We start from the raw sequence: 26443 nt of genomic DNA, 5'->3' as shown, positions 1-26443 counted from the left end.
ATGAGGAAGGAAGGCGGTGCCTCAGTCATTAGGATTCTCGGAGACCAAATCTGACTCTTTTCCCGAGAGTCTTGAAGGGGAAGGTCACGCTCAACTTGCGAGTCCATCCTCATGGACTTTCTCGCAGGCCGATTAGTTCAGGCGACTTTAGTCATTTTAGGAACATTATACCCCCTACCTCAAGCAAGTCAGTGAAGGAGGTCTAGGAACTGCCGGCAGAAACCTCACCTTACAATTCCTTCAACAACATACGGGAATCTAGGTAGAACCAGACATATTTAAAAGACTGATCAAAAGCAAAATCTTCAGACTCCAGAGACCCTGAGTCTATCTACGGTCAGGCGGGGAAGAGCAGAAAGTTGGAGAAACTTAAGTGGGAATAGGGACCTCTGCTTGGAAATCCAACTGGCGGAGGTACTGGCAACCAGGTTAACAGTAGCCGACAGCGGAAGGTCTGAATAGAAAATGTCAATGGTTCCCATTCGGGCCTCCCGTCTGGCGGCATGGCAGGCTACTAACCACCTGGCCACACTGGCGTGTGACGCGAGCGTCGAAAGCCTGGCAGCGTCGTAAACAAAATATATATCATGGCGTCTAAGTGTCAGGAACAGGGACTACGGGGTAGCCCACATCAAATCAGCACCCATGGGGCTAGGTTGTTCCTTCCATTGTACAGGCAGTCAAGGTTGCCGAGGGCAGGATTGGTTAACGCCTAGATCTCGGTTTTGAAGTCTAACATCCCTAGCGACATCTTTAGGACCAGACTCTCTCTCTGCAGCGGTAAGGAAGTTGCGTTGCTGCAGTTTATCAGCGCGGTAGATGGTCCTCGGTGTCTGTGGCGGTTTCTCTCTGGAGAATCAGTTAACCTAGTGCCAATAAGGCGGCGTCCTAATCCTCTTCTCTTGAGGATCATAAATGCTCTTTATTACCAAATTGTCTTCTTGGGATGACGTCGGTACTTCTTTTGGGAACTGAACCCGCCCGTTGGCGAGGGCACAGAAGTCAGAGTTGTCAATGGAAATGAATCCTCCGGGTGATGCTTGGGGGCAGACTCATGCGGTTCTAACACTTGCTCATGGCGTGTCAGAAACCAAAATTGACAGTTTCTCTCAGGACCATCATCAGTTAAAGCCTCATAAGCCTGTTAACGTCTTCCAGGACCCTGCAGTGTTAAGGGCCTCTTGCATAGTTTCTTGCTCACCCTCCTTCGTTAATAATTGGCATGCTCTCCCTATATCACTGGGAGTCCAAATTTCAGAATTTTATATGTATAGGGCCGGTCTGACGCCCCCTCCCACTTTGGGGCACTTGTCGTTCTTCACAACACTTATCTTGGAAGGCATAAAGCATTTAGCTATTCAAGTAGAGATCAAATTCCATCATGCCAAAGCATATTAGTCTCCACTCACATTCAGGGCGGAGTATTTCAATGTTGGAGATCTAATGGGATCTTCTTTGAGTTTCCGACATCAACACTTCCATGGCTATTTGAGCACTCCTGGACTCAGACCTCCTCATTCGCTTTACTATGTCCTCACATATGGGTTCATCGCTCTCATTCATTTTCAGACAACTGGTAACATTCATCACACCTATCATTCCAACATGGACTATATCTTCCTACAGTTGGAACAAATAGTGTGAGGGTCAAATGATATTTAACATGCCTCACCTCTAGGTAATTTCTGACAAATACTCACGCGCGGTAATAAAATGGGCCAGACATACCAGTGATAATCTAAATTTTCCTACAATTGTCAAACAGCATTATGCCGATCTCCGATCCAAAGTCAAGGGGGATATCATGTGGATGTACAGTGGCTACTCAGTCTGTATGAAAAAGCAAATCCTGAATAAGTGCAGACAAATTTCTGGAGATATTCACAGGCCAGTGTAAAATCTGAAGAGCAAAAGGGAATGGATTTCTGATACCACTCCCAGCGGCGGAGATGAGTACTAACCATTGACCCGGGCAGGAAGTGCCACGAAATTTTGCAGGAATTCTATCGGACCTTCGGTTATTTCATCTCTATGGATTTCAAATAGGTAAGTTTCATGGTAAGAGCTTTTTTTATGCCATCCCAGCTAACTATTGTCTGGCTTAACAACTGAGTCTCACCTGGCTAGAGTCTTTGCACATTTTCATCAGATGGGAAACTTTAAATGGAAGCGACAAGTTATTGATGAAAACAACTTCTTCATCGTTGGGGCTCATGGTAGAGCATCAGTTACTGGAATGTCCTTTTTCCCAGCTTATATTAAACTTAGAGAATTATATTCTTGAGTATGAAGAAAGCAAAGCCTAAATGGGCTTGGAGCATGGATAAGGGTTTCTTCACAATACTCACGATACAAACATGGTCTGTCACAACCACAACATGACCAAAAGTAAAGTGATGAAATTTATTCCTGACTTACAGAGGAAGAGCAAAAATATTTCTTTCTCAATCTGGCATAGTTTCTCTCAGAACTTGACAGGGCTCTACTAAGTAAAAACAATGGTTTTCCTTCTTGCATGAAATTGGGGCTAATCCATACTCAGATCCATCACTTTCAAGCGTAAAGTTTCTTCTTAGGATCATAAAATGCCAGAGTTGGATTGTACTATCATCTCTTTAACATGCTGAAAAAGCATCTTTTTGATTCTGAGATCAACCAAGGAACATCTTTTTAAGCAGATTATGAAGAGGATGTAAAACAGCAGTTAAATGAGCACAAACTTTGACATACATTTTCCATAACTAGAAAGCAATAGAAGTCTTCAACCATTTAGAGTTGAAAGTTGCAAATAGCTTTCATCTTCTCAAGTTCAAAACAGACCATTCTTAGTAATGACATGACCCATTATGAAGCGTTACTGTTCTAAGTGTAAACTTATCCATATTCAGCTGAATACCTCATTCTCTGCATCTCTTAAGGAATGATTCTTATAGGTTTTTAGATAATGTAGTGTCATCTGCAATGCCACATTGACAAAGTTCAGAATGTTAGCTAGAAAATTTCAGAGGGGACACGTCAAGTCCAAACAGGAGTCACAGCCATCTGTATCACGAAGCAAATTTGAAAAGTCAGCAGTCTAGAGGAGCTCATCCGTACAACATGCCAATACAGTAACCTGAAGTTAGATCAGCCTTAGAAAAGATTCTTAACATTTGCAGATTATGAGAAAGTGTCTTCAAGAACAGGTAATGTAAAGCATTCTTATAAGGGCTTATTAATGTTCTTTATGGCCAAGACAAATTCTAATGTTGCCATCTCTCTTTGAGTGCAATTACTGACTGGCTGACCCAGGGTTTGGGCATCCTACAGGAGCAATCACTCCAAGACTAACTAACCTGTCTAGTTCAGAGCAGAGACTGGCTTTGCAACTGTCAAATGCTGTAACCAGCAAAACAGCCTAATTTTCCTTCCATAACATCCATGTAATTATCTTCCAACATTAACACTGTTAATTTTCAAAATTATTTTCACATATGGTACATTAATAAGACCCATTTGTTCATTTTTTCAAGTCTAATAAAGGTAAAATTTTCTTCAAATACAATACAAATTCAACAGAATACGTTTATAGTTAACAATATTCTTCTACACTTACAGGATCTTGTTTGGTTTTATTCCATATTGTCAGTATTTTTAATTGTTTTCTGAACATTCTTAGCATATTTTATAGGCATAGGTGTTCACACTAGAACCTCATCAATTTGGAAAGTTAACCTTTCACTATCTACAAGCATACATTTTAACATCTTTTTGTAACTAACAGTATTAATACAATTTACACATACACCTTCAGAAAAAATGCAATTTTTAAAGTAAATTGTATTTTTTCCATAACTATACAAACCTGAGGTCCTTTACATTTAGGAACTAATGTCAAAGGACTTTCAAACTAAGTAGTTAGGCTGGTAACTACTGTCGGAGGGTGGGAGTCCACCTGCCCAGATGTAAACATTCAATTTGCCTTTCGTGGGTGTCAATTGAGGGGTGGCATGAGATGGGCATGAAAATGTAATGTAAGGACCTCAGGTTTGTATAGTTATAGAAAAATACAATTTACTTTAAAAAACTGCTGATATGTTCTGACATGATATACAAACCATCGGTCCTTTACATTAGGAAGACTCATTTGGTTGTAGGGAGAGATCTGAGCAGGTCTCTATGACTGACTGGAGTTTGCTACACCTTGGGTTCCCTCCCCTGGTTGACAGGTGAGGAAGGAAAACCTGCCTCTGACAAAGTGATCGGGTTGGGAAACTGTCAAACTTCCAGGCTTTTTGTATGAATGAAGATGTCATTTCATACATAAATGAGCTAGGATTAGCAGCCCAGGAAGTTGGCGCAGTAAAGGCAAATACAAGTATCGCATTTGTCTTATTGTTATGATCTCAGCTATCCACTTGCTGGGAAGGGTAGGTTTTCTTCTATAATCCTGAAAATAGGATGGGCTCAGGTGTATGCTTACCTGCGCCATTGCAGATCCAGCATATTTGGCATATCCGCTCTGCCTGCAGGAGAGAGCCAGGACAAGAAGAAAGAGAAGGAGAGGCCAGTCACTCCCACACTCCATTTCTCACATCCCACAACCCACACATCTTAGGCGAGATGCAACCCTGTCCTGTTAGAGGGCTGGGTAAGCTACACAACTTGTTGAGCAGCCACCACAGGTCCCAAGGAAGGTGTCAGGACTTTATTAGGCAATATCCCAAGGTAGAAAGAAAGCGAAACGGTCTGTGAGACCACCACTACTTTCCCACAAGGAACCAACGGGTTCTTCTGGAATGCAAAGTCGAACCAATGCTCGGACTTTGTAGGCCCTCAGACAGGAAATACCCGGTGTCATCTTCTCCAGGAGCAGAATATGCTCTCCCCTTACCGTCTCAAGAAGCCAGAAAGAAATCATGTTCTTGGACACCTCTTTCTTAGTTGAGCCAGCGTATGAGGAGTCGCCGACACTCAGGCGGAGACAAGTTCTCTTCAAATAGCGCCACAGCACTCTAACAGGACACAGTAGCATCATCAGTCTGGGTCATTACCTGAAGTCCTCTAGGGAGGATCGTGAAGGACTCGAACCTAGCATCAGGGACCATGGATTCTAAGTCTTTGCTACCTAAGTCTGGGACAGAGAGTGGCGTAGTTCATCCCCATCCCTCAGGTGTTTATCAAAGGAAAGTCCCATAGAAGTTTCTCAACTCTTCTTACGTACCAAGTAATGCAAGGAGAAGACAGTCTTGAGGTCAGATCCCTGCCTGATGACTATCAGCAGAAGGTTAAATGCAGTTACAGATCAGGTTCCTTAGAATAGATCACATCCCATGCAGGGGCGTGAGGGTCCTGGGTGGGCAAGACCTTTGAAGCTTCTCATCAGTAGAAACCTCAAAAAGAGGAGATATCTACCCCTTTCAGCTGCAAGACTAGGCCGAGTGTGGCTCTATGGCCTTCTACAGCCTAAATGGACAGAAGCTTCTCTTGGTGAAGAAAGATGAGAGGTCCCAGACCTGCTGAACAGCAGCTCGACCAGAAGAAACCCCGTCCATAACAGCCAGCAGAAGGCAGCCCACTTTCCTGGTATACCGCTGTGGAGGACTGCCTGAGGTGTCCAGCCATCTCTGTTGCTGTGACACAAAATGCCTCTCGCTTGCAGGAGTGCTGGATTGCCACCAACCGTGAGGCACAGGGACTGCACTGCCAGGTGAGTACTACTCTATAATGGGGTTGACACAGCAGGTTGGCCAGGAGAATCTCACTTTCGCTGCCTCGGAAAGAAGAGCTAGCAGGTCGGGATACCAAACAGCCTGAGGCCATTTGGGAGCCACCAAAATCATCCTGAGATTCCAGGGTGATCATCTCTTGGCTGATCACCCTGCGAGATAAGACAAAACGGAGAAAGGCGTGGACATCGAGGTTGTCTCACGGGTGTTGGAACACGTCTTCACTTGTGGCCTATGGGTCCAGCACAACTGAGCAGATCTAAGGTTTTCTGCTGTGCGGGTGGTGAACAGATCTATGACTGGACGCCACAGATCAAACAACCTTTCCTGCGATGTCTGGGTGAAGGGACCACTCTATCCCATCTGCTGATTCTGGCAGCTGAGCTTGTGTGCGACATTCCCTCTTGCCTAGAATGTGCCTGGCTGACAGCTCTACCAAGTGAGCCAAAGCCACACATACGCCTGCATTGTCAGCTGATGAGCGGAAGGACATCAGGCCACCTTACTTGTTGCATATGCCACTACCTTGGTGTTGTAGCTCATCAACACCACAGTATCCTATCACTCAATCCTGAAACTCTTGAGAGCCAAAGAAGTCTGCCTTGAGTTCTGGATGTTGATGTAAAGGTGCTTGTCATCTCGGTGCCACACTCCCAAAGTCAACTCTTCTGGTGTGTCCCCTATCCCCCAGTTGATCGTCTGAGAACAGAAGCATATCCCAGAACGGGAGTATGCCAGGCATACTCCTATTAAACTGTTAAAGCGCCCCTCCGGACGACCTGCTGCTAACATTACCATCATGCTTTTTGTAGTTAGCGGTCATTTTCACTGATGATAGTTTTCAAGTTAGCATTCATTTCTTATCCCCTTATAATTCATACTTGTAGTTTATTGTATGAAAGGACAGAGGGTATGAAAGGACAGAGCGAAAGTAAGCGAGTGAGTGAAAGTGAAAGAAATTAGAAAGGCTATGTATGAGGAGGTACCCGGTGTGAAAAGTATATAATGAGTATGGAAGTAGGGATGTACATGATTTCTTTAGGGGAGTATGAGGTTTTGTCAGGATAAGTATGTGGGGAGAGTAAAGAGTGTGGGCACGAGAATTGGGAAGTATTTGACTGGGTTTTACTTGATGTATGGGGTTATTATGAGTGGGGATGGTAGGTATGACAAGGTGAAAGCCCTAGACTAGTTGAGCAAGCGTGAGGCGTATGGCCCGAGTGTTAAGTGTAAAGAGGAAGAATGAATTTGATAGAGCAAGAATGAGAAGCTGAAACCTTGTCACTATACTTGTAGGCTGGAAGCGTTGGCAAAGGAAGAAGTTTGGGATGATGGGATAGATGAATGTAAAGGAGTTAGTACACGGAAGTTGTTAGGGACAGTGCCAGATGGAGTTAGAATTTGTGAACTTGAAGCGGAAGGAGAGAAGAAAAAGATGGACCAGAATGAAAGGTTGACTTGAGGAGAAATCTTGGAAATTGTAACGAAAGATTATAGGCTTGACAGGGTTATAAAAGAGAGCAGAGTGAGTGTAAAGGGCTGGGGTAGAGAGTACCAGAGTTCAGGCTTTAGGGATGCAGTGTTGAGGGCCCAATGGGAGGCTGGCCGATAGTGTATGAACAGGGTGTAGGCAAGTAATGTGGAGAGGTGCCAGGGAGGATGAATGGTGGGTTTGTAAAGAGACAGGTTGGACAGGTTAGGGATAGTAGTGTACAAAGGGAAGGTCGGTGAGTGGAAGTCGGAGTGAAGTGTTTTAGATGTGGAAAGGAAGGACATACAAAGAATGAGTGTAGGTGGGCTTCCCAGGAGTGTTTGAGATTGTGGGCAATCGGGACATTTGGTAGGGAGTGTCACGAAGATAGGGGGTTAAATGGAGTGCGGACAGGTGGGTCACATTGCTAATGGTTGTAGGGGTACCCGAGTGAATGTAATATGTGGCAACTGTGGTAGAATGGGCATTATGCGAGAATGTGATGTTCGGAACCGGAAGCAGAAGTGTGACAGATAGTGGAATGGAAGGGCATGTATCAAGTGTATGTAGACGAAAAGAGGTGACTGTGACGGAATTCGGGAAACTGAGTGTGAGGGTTCAAATGCGGGTGGATCCTCCAGGATTTTAAATGATCGCGTGTGATGCATGTACATGAGGGGTTGTTGTTGCATGAGGAGGATTTTGCTGGAAAGACTGACGAGTGCATGAGTGTGCAAGTATCGGTATAGGAAGTAAGATTGATTGCCTTAGTAGATGCAGATTGGTATGAATGTCATATTTAAGAATGGATACTTGAAATTAGCAGGAATACGTGTGAGATTAGGAGATTGTCAGGGGAAGTAAGAGGAGTAGCCACATCAAAATCAGAAACATGGCTAGGTTGTTGCCTTTCATTATTACAGGCAGTCCTCGCTTATCGGCAGCATTGGTTAACAGCAGTCCGGTTTTAAGGCACTTGGCTAACGACATCTTTAACCAGATTTTCGGCAACGGTAAGCAATTTTCAGCGTTGATAAGCAGTTTATCAGCGTCGGTAGGTAGTTTATCGGTGTCTGTAAGCGGTTTATTTGTGCCGATAAGCAGTTAACGGTGCCAATAAGCGGCTTAATGGCACTTATGATGTCATAAATGCCATTTATTACCATAATTGTCAGCGATTTTAAGTTAGTGGTGCTCAGCCGGGAACTGAACCCGCGCCGTTAACCGGGGACTGCCTGTATCAGGATTGTCAATAGGAAATGAATCTCGGAGTGATGCTGGAGCAGACTCATGTGTTTCTAACACTTGCTCATGGAATTTCACAGAAGCTCTTAAAATTGACAGTTTCTCTCATAGGTTTTACCATCATCAGTTAAAGACTTCATAATCTCAGTTAAGACTTCGTACCCTTGAGTGTTAATCCTCTTGCATAGTTTCTTGCTCCCACTGTTTCTTGTCGTTAATAATTGGCTGTACTCTACCTATATCACCAACAGCCAGAGATTTCAAATTTTTATATGTATAGCAATCAGCCACCACAAAGCATTTGTTTTCCGTTGTCGTTCTTTCCTTTTCCATCTGAATGTTGGAAGGCATAAAGCATTTAGCTATTGCTGGCAGAGAAGTTATAGTACATCTGCCCAAAGGAAGCTAACTAGACATTTCCATCACATTTTGGGGAGTATTTCAATGTTGAGAAGACCTATATATGGATCTTCTTTGGCTTTCTTGCATTTCTTCGTCATGTTCTTGGCTATTTTGACAGCAGACTCAGCTGCCCCCATTTGCTTTACTATGTCCAGGAATAATGGGTTCATGGGAAATACCCCAATTATTTGCGAAACTGGTAAATTCATAAGAGTACAGTACTGAGGACTATCATCTGAAATGACAGTATCTGGAATACCATAATGAGCAAAATGATATTTTAACTTTATGACTGCCTCTGAAGTAATTTCTGACAAATACTCTACTTCAAAGAACTGACTAAAATAATCCACAGTACAGTGCCTAGCTAACATTTTCCTACAATTGTACACATATTAGTAGCCAACTTCTCCCTTGGGAAAGTGGGGATATCATGGATGTACAGTGGCTCCTCAGTCTGTATGAGGAGCAAACATCACAAGACTCAATGTACTGACAAATTTCTGGAGATATTCCAGGCCAGTGTATAAATTCAAGAGCAAAGAGAAGACATAAATTTATTCCAGAATGACCAGCATGAACTTTTTCATTTCCCATTGCAATGAGGCAGGAAGAGCAACACGTTCTCCTTGTAGAATTATCCCATCTTAAACAGTTATTTCATCTCTATAGTTCAAATAGAGAGAGTTGTGGTAAAAGAGCTTTTTTTTTATGCCATCCTTCAACTATTGTCTGGCTTAACAGCTTCAAGGTCTCACCTGACTGAGTCTTTGCACATTTTTCATCCAGATGAGAAACTTTAAATGGAGAAAACGACAAGTTATTGATAGAAACAACTTCTTCACTCGTTGGGGCTCATGGTAGAGCATCAGTTACTGGAATGTCCTTTCCCAGCTTATATTAAACTTGAAAATTATATTCTTGAGCATGAAGAAGCAAAGCCTAAATGGGCTTGGGAGCATGGATAAGGGGTTTCTTCACAATACTCACGATAGGCTTATGGTCTGTCACAACCTTCACAACATGACCAAAAGTAAAGTGATGAAATTTATTCTGACCTTTGAGAAGAGCAAATATTTCTTTCTCAATCTGTGCATAGTTTCTCTCAGAACTTGACAGGGCTCTACTAGTAAAAACAACTGGTTTTCCTTCTTGCATGAGAATTGGGCCTAATCCATACTCAGATCCATCACTTTCAAGAGTAAGTTTCTTCTTAGGATCATAAAATGCCAGAGTTGGATTATTTACTATCATCTCTTTAACATGCTGAAAAGCATCTTTTTGATTCTGAGATCAAGCCAAGGAACATCTTTTTTAAGCAGATTATGAAGAGGATGTAAAACAGCAGTTAAATGAGGCACAAACTTTGACATATAATTTTCCATAACTAGAAAGCAATGGAAGTCTTCAACCATTTAGGGAGTTGGAAAGTTGCAAATAGCTTTCATCTTCTCAAGTTCAAAGAACAGACCATTCTTAGTAATGACATGACCCATTATGTAAGGCGTTACTGTTCTAAGTGTAAACTTATCCATATTCAGCTGAATACCTCATTCTCTGCATCTCTTAAGGAATGATTCTTATAGGTTTTGCCATGAATAATGATGTCATCTGCAATGCATACATTAAACAAAGGATTCAAGAATGTGCTTCTAGAAAATTTCAGAGGACACGTCAAGTCCAAACGGGAGTCACAGCCATCTGTATCCACCGAAGCAAATTTGAAAGAGTCAACAGTCTAGAGGGCTCATCAAGTACAACATGCCAATACAGTAACCTGAAGTTAGATCAGCCTTAGAAAAGATTCTTGACTGTCCTGATTCATGAAGAGTATCTTCAAGAACAGGTAATGTAAAGCATTCTTATAAGGGCTTATTAATGTTCTTTATGGCCAAGACAAATTCTAATGTTGCCATCTCTCTTTGATGCAATTACTGACTGGCTGACCCAGGGTTTAGGGCATCCTACAGGAGCAATCACTCCAAGACTAACTAACCTGTCTAGTTCAGGGAGCAAGGAGACTGGCACAGCAACTGTCAAATGCTGTAACCCAGCAAAACAGCCTAATTTTCCTTCCATAACATCCATGTAATTATCTTCAACATTAACACTGTTAATTTTCAAAATTATTTTCACATATGGTACATTAATAAGACCCATTTGTTCATTTGCTTTCAAGTCTAATAAAGAGGTAAAATTTTCTTCAAATACAATAAATTCAACAGAATACGTTTTATGGTTAACAATATTCCTTCTACACTTACAGGATCTTGTTTGGTTTTATTCCATATTGTCAGTATTTTAATTGTTTTCTGAACATTCTTAGCATATTTTATAGGCAAAGTGTTCACACTAGAACCTCTATCAATTTGGAAAGTTAACCTTTCACTATCTACAAGCATACATTTAACATCTTTTGTAACTAACAGTATTAATACAATTTACACATACACCTTCAGAAAAATCACAATTTTTTAAAGTAAATTGTATTTTTTCATAACTATACAAACCTGAGGTCCTTTACATTAGGAACTAATGTAAAGGACTTTCAAACAAGGTGGTTAGGCTGTTAACTACTGTCCGGGAGGTGGGAGTCCCACCTGCCCAGATGTAAACATTCCAATTTGCCTTTCGGCCCAGGTGTCAGATTGAGGGGTGGCATGAGATGGGCATGAAAATGTAATGTAAAGGACCTCAGGTTTGTATAGTTATGAAAAATACAATTTACTTTAAAAAACTGTGATATGTTCTGACATGATATACAAACCATCGGTCCTTTACATTAGGAAGACTCATTGGTTGTAGGGAGGAATCTGAGCAGGTCTCTATGAACTGACTGGAGTTTGCTACACCTTGGGTTCCCTCCCTGGTTGACAGAGTGAGGAAGGGAAAACCTGCCTCTGACAAAGTGATCGGGTTGTAGGAAACTGTCAAACTTCAGGGCTTTTTTGTATGAATGAAGAAGATGTCATTTCATACATAAATAGGCTAGGATTAACCTTGAGAAGTTAGCGACAGTAAGGCAAATACAAGTATCGCATTTGTCTTATTGTTATGATCTCCTTCCTCCACTTGCTAGAGGAAGGAGTGGGTTTCTTCTATAATCCTGAAAGGAAATAGGATGGAAGCTCGAAGTGTATGCTTACCTGCATCGACTGCCAGATCCAGCATATAACAGCATATCCGCTCTCTGCCTGCAGGAAGAGAGCCAGGACGAAGAGAAGAAGGAGAGGCCAGTCACTCCCACACTCATTCTCACATCCACAACCACATATCTTAGGCGAGATGCAACCCTGTCCTGTTAGAGGAGCTGGGTAAGCTACACAACTTGTTGAGCAGCCACCACAGGTCCCAAGGAAAAGGTGTCCAAGGACTTGTGGGCAATATCCCAAAGGTAGAAAGAAGCGAAAGCGGTCTGTTGAGACCACACCCCTACTTTCCACACCTGAGGAACCAACAGGTTCTTCTGGAATGCAAGGGTCGAACCAATGCTCCGGACTTTGTGAGCCCTCAGACGGAAGGTACCGGTGTCATCTTCTCCAGGAGCAGAATATGCTCTCCTTACCGTCTCATGAAGCCAGAAAGAAATCGTGTTCTTGGACACCTCTTTCTTGGTTGAGCCAGCGCTAACGAAGAGTCATCGACACTCAGGCCGGAGACAGAGTTCTCTTTAAATAGCGCCACAGCACTCTAACAGGACACAGTAGCATCTCATCTGGGTCATTACCTACGAAGTCCTCTAGGGAGGGGATCGTGAAGGACTCGAACCTAGCATCAGGGACCGATGGATTCTAAGTCTTTGCTATAAGTCTGGGACGAAATTGAGCGTAGTTCATCCCCATCCCCTCGAGTGTTTATCAAAGGAAAGTCCATGAAGTTCTCCAACTCTCTTCGCCAATGCCAATGCAAGCAGGAAGACAGTCTTGAGGGTCAGATCCCTGCCTGATGACTATCATAGAGGTTCGTACGGTGCACGAATCAGGTTCCTTAGAATGAGAGTCACATCCCATGCAGGGAGCGTGAGGTCCCTGGGTGGGCAAGACCTTTCGAAGCTTCTCATCAGTAGAGAAACCTCAAAAGAAGAGGAGATATCTACCCCTTTCAGCTGCAAGACTAGGCCGAGTGTGGCTCTATAGCCCTCTACAGCCTAAATGGACAGAAGCTTCTCTTGGTGAAGAAAGATGAGGAGGTCCCCGACCTGCTGAACAGCAGCTCCGACCAGAGAGAAACCCCGTCCATAACACCAACCACAGAAGACGGCCCACTTTCCCTGGTATACCGCTGTGGAGGACTGCCTGAGGTGTCCAGCCATCTCTGTTGCTGTGCGACACAAAATGCCTCTCGCTTGCAGGAGATGCTGGATTACCACCAACCGTGAAGGCACAGGGACTGCACTGCCAGGTGGTACTGCTCTATGTGGGGTTGACACAGCAGGTTGGGCCAGGGAGGAATCTCACTCGCTGCCTCGGAAAGAAGAGCTAGCAGGTCGGGATACCAAACAGCCTGAGGCCATTTGGGAGCCACCAAAATCATCCTGAGATTCGGGGTGATCATCTCTTGGCTGATCACCCTGCGAATAAGACAAAACGGAGGAAAGGCGTAGACATCGAGGTTGTCTCACGGGTGTTGGAACACGTCTTCCGCAGCGGCCTATGGGTCCAGCACAACTGAGCAGAAGATCTAAAGTTTTCTGCTGTGCCGGGTGGTGAACAGATCTATGACTGGACGCCCCCACAGATCAAACAACCTTTCTGCGATGTCTGGGTGAAGGGACCACTCTATCCCTATCACCTGATTCTGGCAGCTGAGCTTGTGTGCCACGACATTCCTCTTGCCTAGAATGTACCTGGCTGACAGCTCTACCAAGTGAGCCAGAGCCCACACATGCACCTGCATTGTCAACTGATGAAGCGGAAGGGACACCAGGCCACCTTGCTTGTTGCATATGCCACTACCTTGGTGTTGTAGCTCATCAACACCACAGTGTGTCCCATCACTCAATCCTGAAACTCTTGGAGAGCCAAGAAGTCTGCCTTGAGTTCCTGGATGTTGATGTAAAGGTGCTTGTCATCTCGGTGCCACACTCCCAAAGTCAGCAACTCTTCTGGTGTGTCCCCTATCCCCCAGTTGATGCGTCTGAGAACAGAAGCATGTCCAGAACGGGAGTATGTAGGCATACTCCTATTAAACTGTTAAGCGCCCCTCCGGACGACCTCGCTGCTAACGTACCATCATGCTTTTTTTGTAGTTAGCGGTCATTTCACTGATGATAGTTTTTCAAAGTTAACATTCATTCTTATCCTTATAATTCATACTTGTAGTTTATTGTATGAAAGGACAGAGGGTATGAAAGGACAGAGCGAAAGTAGCGAAAGTGAGAGTGAAAGTGAGAAAGAAGTGAGAAAGGCTATGTATGTGAGGGAGGTACCCGGTGTGAAAAGTATAATGAGTATGGAAGTAGGGATGTGCATGATTTCTTTAGGGAGTATGAAAGGTTTGTCAGGATAAGTATGGGAAAGTAAGAGAGTGTGGGCACGAGAATTAGGAGAGTATTTGACTGGGTTTTTACTTGATATGTATAGGGTTATTATGAGTGTGGGGGATGTTGAGTATGACAAGGTGAAAGCTTAGACTAGTTGAGCAAGCGAGGCGTATGAAAGCGAGTGTTAAGTGTAAGAGGAAGAATGAATTTGATGAGGCAAGAATGAAAGCTGGGAAACCTTGTCACTATATGCTTGTAGGCTGGAGACGTTGGCAAGGAAGAAGTTTGGGGATGATGGGATAGATGAATGTAAGGAGGTAGTACGGAAGTTGTTAGGGACAGTGCCAGATGGAGTTAGAGAATTTGTGAACTTGAAGCGGAAGGAGAAGAAAAAGATGGACGAATGAAAGGTTGACTTGGGGAGAAATCTTGGAAATTGTAGAAGATTATGAGCTTGACAGGGTTATAAAGAGAGCAGAAGTGTAAGTGTAAGGGCTGGGGTAGATGAGAGAGTACCAGAGTTTGGAAGCTTTAGGGATGCAGTGTTGAGGGCCCAATGAGAATGGCCGATAGTGTAATAGATAGGAGTGTAAGAGCAAGTAATGTGGAGGTGCCAGTGAGGATGAATGGTGGGTTTGTAAGGGAACAACGGGTTGGACGGGTTAGGGATAGTAGTGTACAAAGGGAAGGTCGATGAGTGGAAGTCGAAAGCGAAGTGTTTTAGATGTGGAAAGGAAGGACATACAAAGAATGAGTGTAGGTGGGCTTTGGGAGCGTGTTTCGGTGTGGGCAACCGGACATTTGGTAAGGAGTGTACGAAAGATAGGGGTTAAATGCTACAGGTGCGGACAGGTGGGTCATATTGCTAATGGTTGTAGGGGTACCAGTGAATGTAATATGTGGCAACTGTGGTAAGAATGGGCATTATGCGAGAATGTGTTCAGAACCGAGAGCGAAGTGTGTCGAATGTGGAATGGAAGGGCATGTATCAAGTGTATGTAGACGAAAGAGGGTGACTGTGACAGCGAATTCGGAAACTGAGTGTGAAGGGGGTTCAAATGGGTGGATCCTCCAGGATGCAAGCGGTGCGTGTGATGCATGTGCGTGAGGGGTTGTTGCATGAGGATCAGCAATTTGTTTTGATAGAGTATGGTAGAAAACGTAAGAAAGGGAAGAACGTAAGTAAACTGAATGGTCGTAAGTTGTGTGATAGGGGTGTGAGTGCCAAAGTGAAAATGAGTGATAAAGCGTGTAATACGGATGAATGGGATGGTATGAATAGAACGTATAGCATATGCGGTTTGATATAACTGAGTTGACTGAACGTGTAGGGGTTAGTGAACGGTTGGAGGTGAGCGAAGTGTAAGAGTAAGAGAGCGTAGCAGTAATATGCGAGTGATTGAAAGCATGAATGAATCGTTGCAAGAATTGGAAAGGTCAATGAGCGAATGGGATGGGTTAGTTGAAGAATTGGGGGAGGTATTTGGGAACGAGTTAGAGGGTATAGATGAGATTGTGGATGAAATTGAGAGTGGCAATAGTGAAGAAGATAGCGTGAATCTGAGAGAGAATGGAGGAGAAGATGTGAGTTTGAATGTTGCTAGAAGAGAGAATGATTCTGAGAGAATGATTGCGTGCCCGCGAACGCGATCTAGAGGACCTGCTAGTGAGCATCCGTGGGTGTTGCGTGTAAAGGCGATTTGAAAGAGGGTGAAAAGGTGTTGGTTGGGAAATGCTAAAAGGGGGAGAAATATAGAGGGATGAAGAAATTTGTTTTTATTTAGCATTTCCCAACGTTTTGTGAGAGAGAGAGAGAGAGAGAGAGAGAGAGAGAGAGTGTAATTGTCATTGGGGAGTGGTTCGGTTGTTGGAGTTGGTTTTCGGCTGTCTCTCTGTCTGTCGGTCTGTCGGGGAGTTTTTCGTTTTTGGGAGGTCTTGGGCAGTTGAGGTCCAACCTTGAAAGTGAACGGGAGTTTGTCTGGCTTTTGTTTTTTTCGGTACCGATATTGATGGTGCATGTGTCTCTTTTTGTTCGTTGTTGGTGGAGGGTTTGTTTGCAATTTTGTTTTGTGGTTTCTGTGTGCTGTGATTGGACCGTGGACTTTACCCATCTCCAGCAACCGAAGATCAGGGTGAGTGTTGTTTTGTTTGAGGTTAGAATTCTTTACTCCCTAAAGAAATCATGCACATCCCTACTTCCATACTCATTATATTCTTTTCACACCGGGGTACCTCCCACATACATAGCCTTTCTCACTTCTTTCTCACTTTCACTCTCACTTTTCGCTCTGTCCTTTCATACCCTCTTCCGAATACAAAGAGTCCACTTCTGCACTTACATTCATCTTACTCATTACACTCTTTCTTCCCCCTCTTTATCCACTTTTATCCACTCACCTCCATCCACCTCACTATCACTACTGCCTTCACCCTCTCCCTGTTCTTTCCTGCCTTTCCCACTTCCTTACCCTTCTTACCAGTTTCCTTTCCCTTTCCTTCTTCCCTTTTTCTTCCCTGACTTATCCTTACTTTTCCTCTGTTCCTTCCCTTGCTTTTCATTCCCCTTTCCTACCCTGCCTCTCATTCCTCATTTCTTACTTCCTATTCCCATATCACTTTCATCACTCACGCTTCCATTCACTTCTTCCTCCTTTTCTTTCTCTCTGCCCCTTCACACGTTCCAGAGAACCTGCCTCCAACAGCCCCTTCTCCAAAAACACCCTTGAACATACCTTTCACCATTTCTTCCACACCTTTCATCATTCCTCCAACTTTTTATCCATCCTCTCTTCCATTCTCTCTTCTGACTCTTTCATCTCCCCTTTCATTTCTTCTTTTGCACTTCTAGCATTCCCTCCACCTCCTCCAACTGACTCCTCAATCTCTCATTCTCACCCCTCAACCACGTATTCTCCTCTCTCAACCTTACCAGTTCCTCTTCCATCCTTCTCTTCAGTCACACTACCAGCCACCAATCTCACTTGCAGCTGCAATGGACCAGCTGCCCCGTTCAGGCGCCAAATATTATGTGGCGGAATTCTAACCCTCAAACAAAACAACACTCACCTGATCTTCGGTTGCTGGAGATGGGTAAAGGTCCACGGTCGCCAATCACAGCACACAGAAACCACAAAACAAAATTGCAAACAAACCCTCCACCAACAACAACAAAAAGAGACACATGCACCATCAATATCGGTACAAAAAAAACAAAAGCCAGACAAACTCCCCTGTTCACTTTCCAAGGTTGGACCTCAACTGCCCAAGACCTCCCAAAAAACGAAAAACTCCCGACAGACCGACAGACAGAGAGACAGCCGAAAACCAACTCCAACAACCGAACCACTCACAACAACAATTACACTCTCTCTCTCTCTCTCTCTCTCTCTCACAAAACGTTGGGAAATGCTAAATAAAAACAAATTTCTTCATCCCTCTATAATGCTTTTTTTGTAGTTAGCGGTCATTTCACTGATGATAGTTTTTCAAAGTTAACATTCATTCTTATCCTTATAATTCATACTTGTAGTTTATTGTAGGAATATTAAATGGAATAAAAAACAATTAATACTACTATTATTTTATTTCAAAAGGCTACATAATACTGAATGAAAAATGTTATGCATGAATTATCACACTTATAATCAATGCCCTGTAAAATAAGTAGACCTATAAAGACTCTAACTTCATTTGCACAAGTGTCAAACCATCTATGTACTCGTGATTGTGGTAACAAATATTCTACATTCTCATCTAGAAACTGATTTGCAATCTGTTTGTTTCTTTCACGAGGTAATCAATGATTTCATCATCAAAGCATTTCTCAAAATATTCTAATGGGTTCTCTTTATCCTCAACTGTAAATTTCACTCCGGGATCAGCAACAAAAGCAAAAGGATCTCGGAAATGAAAAGTCATCTTCACTCCTGCTATCAGAAGAAAAGTTTGTTCCTTCAATATCCTCATCACTGGAGGATTCAGAACTAGAGCTCTCATCATCTAATAGGTCATCAATATCACACTCCTCTTCTAGTATTTGATTGATCTCTCCTGAAGAAATACACCTCTTTAGGACATTCGTTGTGAAAGAAGCAAAAAGTCAACTTGTCTCGATAAATGCCCGAAGCGTAATGAAAGAAAACCAGCTTTCTAGCATCAAGCAACCACCAGAAAAATGTTGCCAAGCAGCAAATAAGTTTCCATTTACAGCTTACGTGTGCTGAGAGTTTTACCAAATGATGTTCCTACACTTTCTATACGAGCAAACGTATTATTACGGGACTGACGGCTTGACACTTACATTTGAAGTCTTGAACGTAATATCCCGTTGAAGGCGGTACCAAGTAGGTCGTGGTAAACGTATTATTACGTGGGTGACGCTTCAGAGGTTAAGAGGTTCCTGTCATCCATCCACCAGTCTAGGTCCTCTCTCACCTCCTCCAAAACAGGGATGAGAAAGGACTGGGGGTCTCAAGACTGGGACCAGTGCTCCTTCAGTTGCCACTGCAGGACTGAAGGTGTAGATGCCCATACGGAACAAGCTCATCCAATAACGACAGGTGACTGATGATGACTTGCCATTGCCGAACTGGCTGTTCCTGTCGAGACAGGAACAGCTGTGTTGCCTTCCTGAACCTGCTGATACAAGAGTCCAAGGGGAAGACTCTTGCTGCTACCGTATCTATCAGCATGTCCAGGTACTTTATCCTCTGCTTGGGGGTGAGATCTGACATCTCGAGATTTGCTATGATCCCTAGATTGCAGCAAAACTCGAGGAGCCGATCCCTGTCCTGAAGCAACTGCGAGCAGGAGCTCTCCAGGACTTGCCAATCGTCGAGATACCTCAATAGATGTATCCCATGTGAATGGGCCCAAGCTGACACTAGGGTGAACACTCACATGAACACCTGGGGAGCAGTCGAGGGCCCAAACCAGAGTGCCCTGAATTGGAACACCGTCTCCCCGAGGATAAAACGAAGGTACTTGCGGGAGGACGGATGGATGGGTATTTAGAAATATGCATCCTTTAGATCCATTGTAAGCATGAAGTCGTTCTCTGGCGAGCATGGAACGAGCTGTCTCTGCGTGAACCAAGTCTGGCGAACGAAAAGGTTCAGGGGAGAGAGGTCTATGACCAGTCTCCAGACCCCCGAAGCTTTCTACACGAGAAAGACACGGCTGTAAAAGCCTGGGGACCGATCCGATACGAGTTCCACAGCACCCTTGCTCAGGTCCTTCATTGAACCAGCAACGTAGGTACGGAGACAGACCGGAGAGTTGGTGAGGGGTGGCCGAGACTCGAACGGGAGTAGATATCCCTCCCGAAGAACATCCACTACCCAGGTCTCGGCTCCGTATCGCTGCCATGTTGCTCAATGGCTTGATAGGCACCCACCCACCACTGGCAGCAGCTGGAGGGGAACGCCGCCCCTAGCGTTTCCCTTTCTTCTTCTTTACCTTGCCCCCTTTACTGGACTGGAAAGAGGGCTGAAAGGGGAGCGATTTCCCGTCCTTCCCGGCAGAAGAAGAAGGCTGGGTGTTTCCATGGGAACCCTTCAAAGTCTGGGACCTACAGACCTGGCAAAACATGAAAGGACAGTGTCTCTTCTCTTTAACACCAGGTTTGCCATCTGGTGAGCAAGGTAAGAGATAGCTCTACCTCCATACCGGCACAGCCTCCCAAAAGCAGAGTCCTCCCCAGGCACAACAGTGCCCGAGGAGGCAGCCACTTTGGATACTATGAATGACCACAGATCCAGCCAGGAGTCTGCCTGGAGAGCCGCCATAGTGGTGGCTTCCAGGGTCGCTGCTTCCTGCTGCAAGAGGGAGATTCCTTCCACTGTAAGCTGCAGCAGTGAGAGACCGAGCCTAGATGCACCAGGTCCAGGTCAACCTGCTTGGTTGGCAATGCCCTCTCCAAGAGTGTATAGAAGCACTTCTGTTGAGGCAGAGGAGGGAGAAGCAGCTTATCCGAACGGTTCGAACGAAGTGAATTATCTTGCCCAGAAACAAGATTATTCACCTGATCGAGAACTCCCTCGGCAAGCGTGGACCACAGCAGCCCCACCGAAAACTTGGGTTCTTTTTTGGACCCCAGAAGGGTTCAAGGCACAAACGATGATCCACAGACAAGGCCGTGGTCCATTCCCCAAGGTCGTTGTGCTGACAGATCAGCACCATGACCTCTGCAAAAGTCTTCTGTTTTTCTGGGGTCTGCATCCTAGGGGAAAGGACCCTCAAGTCTTTTAAGGGTGCGGTCCTCCCAATCTACTCTCCCAGCAGGAGGGAGAACCTCAGCAGACCCCTTGGATCCTTCCTTCACTACAAGGGCGTACGATATAGTAGATTTGAGGACCAAGCCAGGAACATACAGTAAAACCCCCGTATTCACGTTGTCAACGTTCGCGGACTCACGCATTCGCGGGTTTCTCTGTGGAACATATCTAGCCATCATTCGCGGAAAATTTGCCCATTCGCGGTATTTTTCACTGAGAAATATTCACTAATTACTGTATTTTCATATAATTTTCATGAATAAATGCACTTTTTGTGATAAAACTATTAAAATATTCAGGTATAAGCATTTTTACAGGGTTTTTCTGTGTTTAAGCTATCAAAATGGGCAGTTCTAAGTGTTTTTAGAGGGGTTTTAAGCATTCACGGATTTGACCTATTTGCGGGGGGGTGTGGGAAGCATGCCTTTATAGTCAAACTCTGCAGAGAGGAGTCTCCAGAGTTCCTCCTGTCCGACTTGCCCCTCCCAGGGAAACCCCAGGAGGTTGAAGGGACAGGCAAGGAGTATCAACTCACAGTGACAGCAACCTGGGTCCAGGAGAGCGCTTTTCCCTTAGTGAAGCGCTGTCCCGAGGAGAGCGTAGCGGTTCGTGCAAGTCGAGCCGAGCACTCGACTCGACCGAGCTAGGTCGATCACACAAACATGATTGGGGAGTGGGTGGAGTCGAACGCATGGATGGCTAGCAACAACTTGCGCTGTCCTCTTGACAAGCCCCAGTCTTCTTCGTGGCCAGAACCTTGCCAGAAGACTGTATAGGGGATCTCCTCTCTGTCTCACCAGATGCTTGGATTCGAGAGACCAAAGCACCTACCTGGGAACCTGACTTGCCAATAAGGGAAGTGCCAGCAAGCAGAAAATAGTTACGTATACCTTAGTATAACCAGACCACTGAGCTGATTAACAGCTCTCTTAGGGCTGGCCCAAAGGATGAAATTTATTTTACGTGGCTAAGAACCAGTTGGTTACCTAGCAACGGGACCTACAGCTTATTGTGGAATCCGAACCACATTATCACGAGAAATTAATTTCTATCACCAGAAATAAATTTCTCTAATTCTTCATTGGCCGGTCGGAGAATCGAACACGGGCCCAGCAGAGTGCTATCCGGGTATGATACCAACCCATCCAATGAGGAACTATCCCTGGGCAGAGCCAAGATGCCTGCATGTCTTGGCTCATTCTCCCATCCTGTGCCTGAATCGGTACAGTGAGGAGACTCTCCAGTACTGGTTTGGGTACTCGGAGTAGTTCACGAACAAGCACCCGGCACAGCACCAGCCTTCAAAGCAGACTTCTTAGGCGCGGCAACGGGTATGCAGTTCAAGGTTTGCAAGCTGCGGGGGGTCAACGATTCAGTTCCCTGACCTGCATGACAGGAAGAGCCGACGAGAGATTCCACTGCCTCCCCTGTGGAGGGAGGCAGTCCTTTAGAAGTCCCAGAATGGGATTTCTTGGGAGGGGAGAGACAGCCTTCTTCTTCTTCTTCTTCGACCGACAGGCCTCGGAAGAAGAAAGGGAGGAGGTGGTAGGCGACGATGAAGACAAAGACAATGAAGACGAAGACAACGACACCTTCCTAGCCCTCTTCTTCGACTTCTTCTTCATCATCTTCTTCAGGATGGCGGTCAAGTCCCCCATCCAGGAGGGAGCAGCAGATGTCACAGGAGCAGCCAGGGTGGCCAGGGAACCAGGAGCGACCCAGGCAGCAGATTTATCAACAGCGGTGACTGGGGCAGCCGGGGCAGCCAGTACAGCCCGGGAGCCGGGGAAGCCAGGAGCAGCGACTAGGACGACCAGTTGCTAAGTAACCAATTGGTTGTTAGCCACGTTAAATAAGTCTAATCCCTCGGGCTAGCCCTAGGAGAGCTGTTAATCAGCTCAGTGGTCTGGTAAAACTAACATATACAGTACTTAACTTAACTTAGAACAGCCTGGGCAGGTGGAGGAGCCAGGACAGGCCAAGAGCCAGGGAAGCCAGGAGCCACGACCAGGGCGACCAGGATAGCTGGGGCAGGTGGAACAGCCAGGATAGCCTAGGAGCCAGCAAAGCCAAGAACAGCAGGAGCAGGAACCATAACATGAGGCACGGACAGCTGGGCCATGGAGAAGCCAGGAGGCAGAGGCACTGCATTCTGAGATGCCAGCATGATGGTCACCTGGGTCCCCCAGGTGAGATGAGACAGTCACCGGCATCTTAGCAAAAGCTGTCATGGTCACACTGCTGGTGACAGCGGTAGCCACAGCGTGAGTTACCACTGGAGCACCAGTTAGATGAGCAAGGAAACCATCTCGTGATGGGATGCCAGGAAGACCCAGGTGGAGCTAGGTTGGATTCAGATCTGTAGCCTGCCCCCTAAGGAGAAGTCTCTGCTGCCAGGTTAATTACAGGTTAATTACAGTCGACCGACAAAAAATAACAGTAAATTCTTAATAAGCAACCAAAACACAAAAGAAAAAATCAATTTCCAGAGTAATACCTGATACGGAGCTCTTGCTTAGTTCTACCGTTTCTGACACTAACTTTCTTAGCAAATGACCTAACCAACCACACCTAACCTTACCAAGTCCAACAAAACTAAACACAACTACTGCAGCCTGTCTCCTGCCAGTTGCCAACCAGAATAGTTATCCTTTTTGTTTTTGTTTTCATTAACATTTACATTTTTTTTTTTTGCCTATATTTATCATCTTTGTTTTATGGATAGAATTATGGAACAACTCTGCATAGGCTATTACCTTGGAAATTGACTTTTACTATAGTATTTTGGTTGCTTATCAAGAATTTACCATTATTTTTTGTCAGTGGACTGTAATTAACCTCAGAACTGATATGTTACTGTATGCTGGCCAGCCTGGAATGTTATCGCACAAGTGCAGTGCCATAGGGAAACTTTTGGTCAAGAGTGGAGTTTCCTTCACTGGGGGTCTGGGGGCAGAGCCCCCTGCTAAGTAACAGAGCCTACTAGGATAGGTTAGGTTAGGGTAAGTTGGGTTAGTATGGTTCCTTTTATAATAGATTTCCTTAGCCATTCCCTTCTTGAACATATGGCTCCCTAATGACTTGCGAATGCACGGAACCATTCCATAAGACCAACGTGACAATCCGGTTTCCTTCTAGTATATTTCCCCACCCAAAACCCAGAGTTCCCACAGGGTCCCCAACATTGTTGAGTAGCGTTGTATGTTAATAATAGTTGACCAACAATTAAAAACACCACCTCCTTCATCAGCAACACCTTAAGTATAGGAAAAATCAATTTCCTAAGTAATATATAAATCGTGAAGAGCTGTTATGTAGAAATACCGTTTCATATTTTTCCACTCATCCCCAAGGGGCTGGTACAGAACATGGCGCCCATCTTGCCTGTAAACTGATAGTTGCCAAACCAGAGGGGCATGGTGGTATTCTCCAGTTTTACCCCAGGTCCTTACCCTCTTGCACGATAGTAGTTTGAAAACATTCAAAAACTTGCCTTACCTAATCTGAATGAGAATCACCGATGGGATTAAGGTTATTGTATTTCCCTCGTTTAGTTTTCCTCTTTCCAATGCACCCGCTCTCCCACTGTGGTTTCTAAATTGTAGATAGTCCAAAACAATAAAAACAACACTAATAACATCAGCTTAGGCAGTTTACACTTGCAATCGACTCACCTGTGATCAATATTAGTCTCGGAGCAAATGAATCACATTTATTAATAATTTTTCCCAAGATAGCTTTTGACATGGTTCTTGTTTTAATAAGCTACATGCCATGCAAAACTGAAGTTGATGATAGGTCAGGGCATAGTTCCTTTACGCTCACACAACAATGTGCTTAATTATGTTAACGACAAAATACTCTGGAATGCTTTAGATCAGTGGTTCTTAACCTGTGGGGAATTCCCCACTGGTGGGGAATGGCGGAGTTGCCAAGTGGGGAATGACCGGTCGGACAGAAGAACCACTGTCTTGTTGTCACATTTCGTGAATTTGTTTCCACCCACAAATAATCGATAGTGCAAAAAAAATTAAAGGCCGTAAAATGGCACAAAAAAGCAAAGCGTATATTTACGTATTAAAGTTAAACACTGCATGGGTTAAACTCGAATTTGTCAATGACCGATGCTTTGGTGGGAAATGGAGAGTTGGCTCACTGAAAAGTGGGGAATTGGAGAAAAAAGGTTAAGAACCCCTGCTTTAGATTGTCAAAACTGTCCGCAAGGAAATGTTGTAGTAGCGGGGGTGACCGTCGTAGTAGTAGTAGTATTAGTGAGCTTCATTGCTTTTGAAACAGCTCTCTTGCCCATTCTCTTTTTCCTTTGGTAGTGCTTGTTTAAGTATCTTTTATCTGTGATAACTTATGTGTTTTTGTGCGTTTTGGACATTCACTCTTCCTATTTTCGATTTCCTCTTTAGACAAATTTGTGAATAGTAAGATGTTAGCTATTAGTCGCTCTTCATCTTCCTGATATGCCTGCTGCATGATTTTAAATCTGTTCACAGTATTGTTATACGGTAGTCAGTAAATTAATAGATATTCATTTCTTTCCATCTTTAATCTTCTCCCATCATTCTAGGTCTGCTACATCAGCAAAGAGTTGTATCGTACCAAGGTTCTTCTCTTATTTTTCCTTAAATTTTCCATAGATTTTCAGTGATGATTCTCAATTATTTCTCTTTTCCATGCTTTTTGTGTCCCAACCTTTTAAAATTTCTTTTAACTGCGTTTCTTTAATCCATTCCATTTTGCTTAAACAATAGTTTAACTCTTTCACACAACGTTTCATTTGCAAAATCCAAAAAGTTTTTTGTCTTATACTGGTCCAAATTTATGTCATAGAGGAACCTGGGTAATAGTTGAACATATTTCACTCGGTTATGCACGATGTCAAGTTGGTGGATTTAGGGAACAAAACCCCTGGTAAAGTCAAGACACAGTGTCCTACGAGTTGTTAGGCTAGGGAAGGTTAGGTGTGGTTGGTTAGGTCATTTACCAACTGAAATATGCCTTTGATCTGCTTTTAAGCAGAGCAGTGAGGCAGAAAAAGGCCTAAAGAGCGCAGCTCCTCTATACTTTTTTCTTACCGGAGACTATTCCTGTCACTGTTGGGATATGCATGCTTATTCTTCGTATCCCATGAGTGTCTTTATGACTCCCCATACATCAGATAGTAAAACACAACTTGGGAGTGCCCTGGTGCATTCACTATTATCCTATAAATGTGGTTATCTTTTTTTTTGCAATTTTATTTATTTTTTTTTGCTTGGCTTCACTTTTTCCATGGCTTACAAGAACGTTAGCATCGCTAAACCCTTCCGATTATCACCATCCAGCTACAACTTTTACTTAAGACTGAGTTACCATGTTGCCATTCGTGCTGCCTTTTCTAAAGCAATATTTTGAGTTATGTCTAGTAATAGCTAGATATTTTATTTGCTTTACTGTTCTAATTCATTTACTATATTGTATGTCTTCTATTTTATCTATTTTGTACCAGTCGCTGAATTTAAATTTATTATTATTATTATTATTATTATTATTGTTGTTGTTGTTGTTTACAGGACTGAAAGGTTAACTGAAAGTTAAAGGTTTTATAGGTATAGCAGGAGGAAAACCTTGCAGTTGCACTATGAAACAATAGATAAGAGAGGATGGAAAGTAAGTTGGAAGAAAGAGAATATGATCGGAGGTACAATAAAAGGGTTTCAGCCATGGGCCAAAGGGACATTGCAAAGAACCTAAAAAAATACCTAGAGTGCACTGCGTGAGGTGCACTGATGGCACTATCCTCCTACAGGGTCCTTGTTTATACTAAGGATACATCCACTAACTTTTTTATATGAATTTTCATGGCTTT

At 44.0% G+C, this 26443-nt stretch overlaps 1 protein-coding gene across 2 annotated transcripts in view; it reads right to left on the bottom strand.

Moving 5' to 3' along the window:
* The window catches only part of Elp5 (Elongator complex protein 5), a 54292-nt gene extending 29386 nt beyond the window's left edge, over positions 1 to 24906 (bottom strand). Inside the window, exons 1-2 of one of the 2 annotated variants that reach the window (XM_067081438.1) lie at positions 24789 to 24906; positions 24258 to 24461 (exon numbers count right to left, since the gene is read on the bottom strand). In XM_067081438.1, the coding sequence (XP_066937539.1) occupies positions 24258 to 24330 (73 nt within the window). In that variant the 5' untranslated portion in view covers positions 24331 to 24461; positions 24789 to 24906. Of the gene's footprint in view, positions 1 to 24257; positions 24462 to 24657; positions 24695 to 24788 lie in introns of those variants that run through there. The other variant, XM_067081446.1, reaches the window with a different exon arrangement.
* Between the last annotated feature and the right edge of the window lie 1537 nt (positions 24907 to 26443).

Source organism: Macrobrachium rosenbergii, chromosome 3 (genome assembly GCF_040412425.1).
Source record: "Macrobrachium rosenbergii isolate ZJJX-2024 chromosome 3, ASM4041242v1, whole genome shotgun sequence".
Taxonomy (NCBI): domain Eukaryota; kingdom Metazoa; phylum Arthropoda; class Malacostraca; order Decapoda; family Palaemonidae; genus Macrobrachium; species Macrobrachium rosenbergii.
Note: the sequence above shows the minus strand (reverse complement) of the source record. Positions and strands in the feature narration are given on the sequence as shown.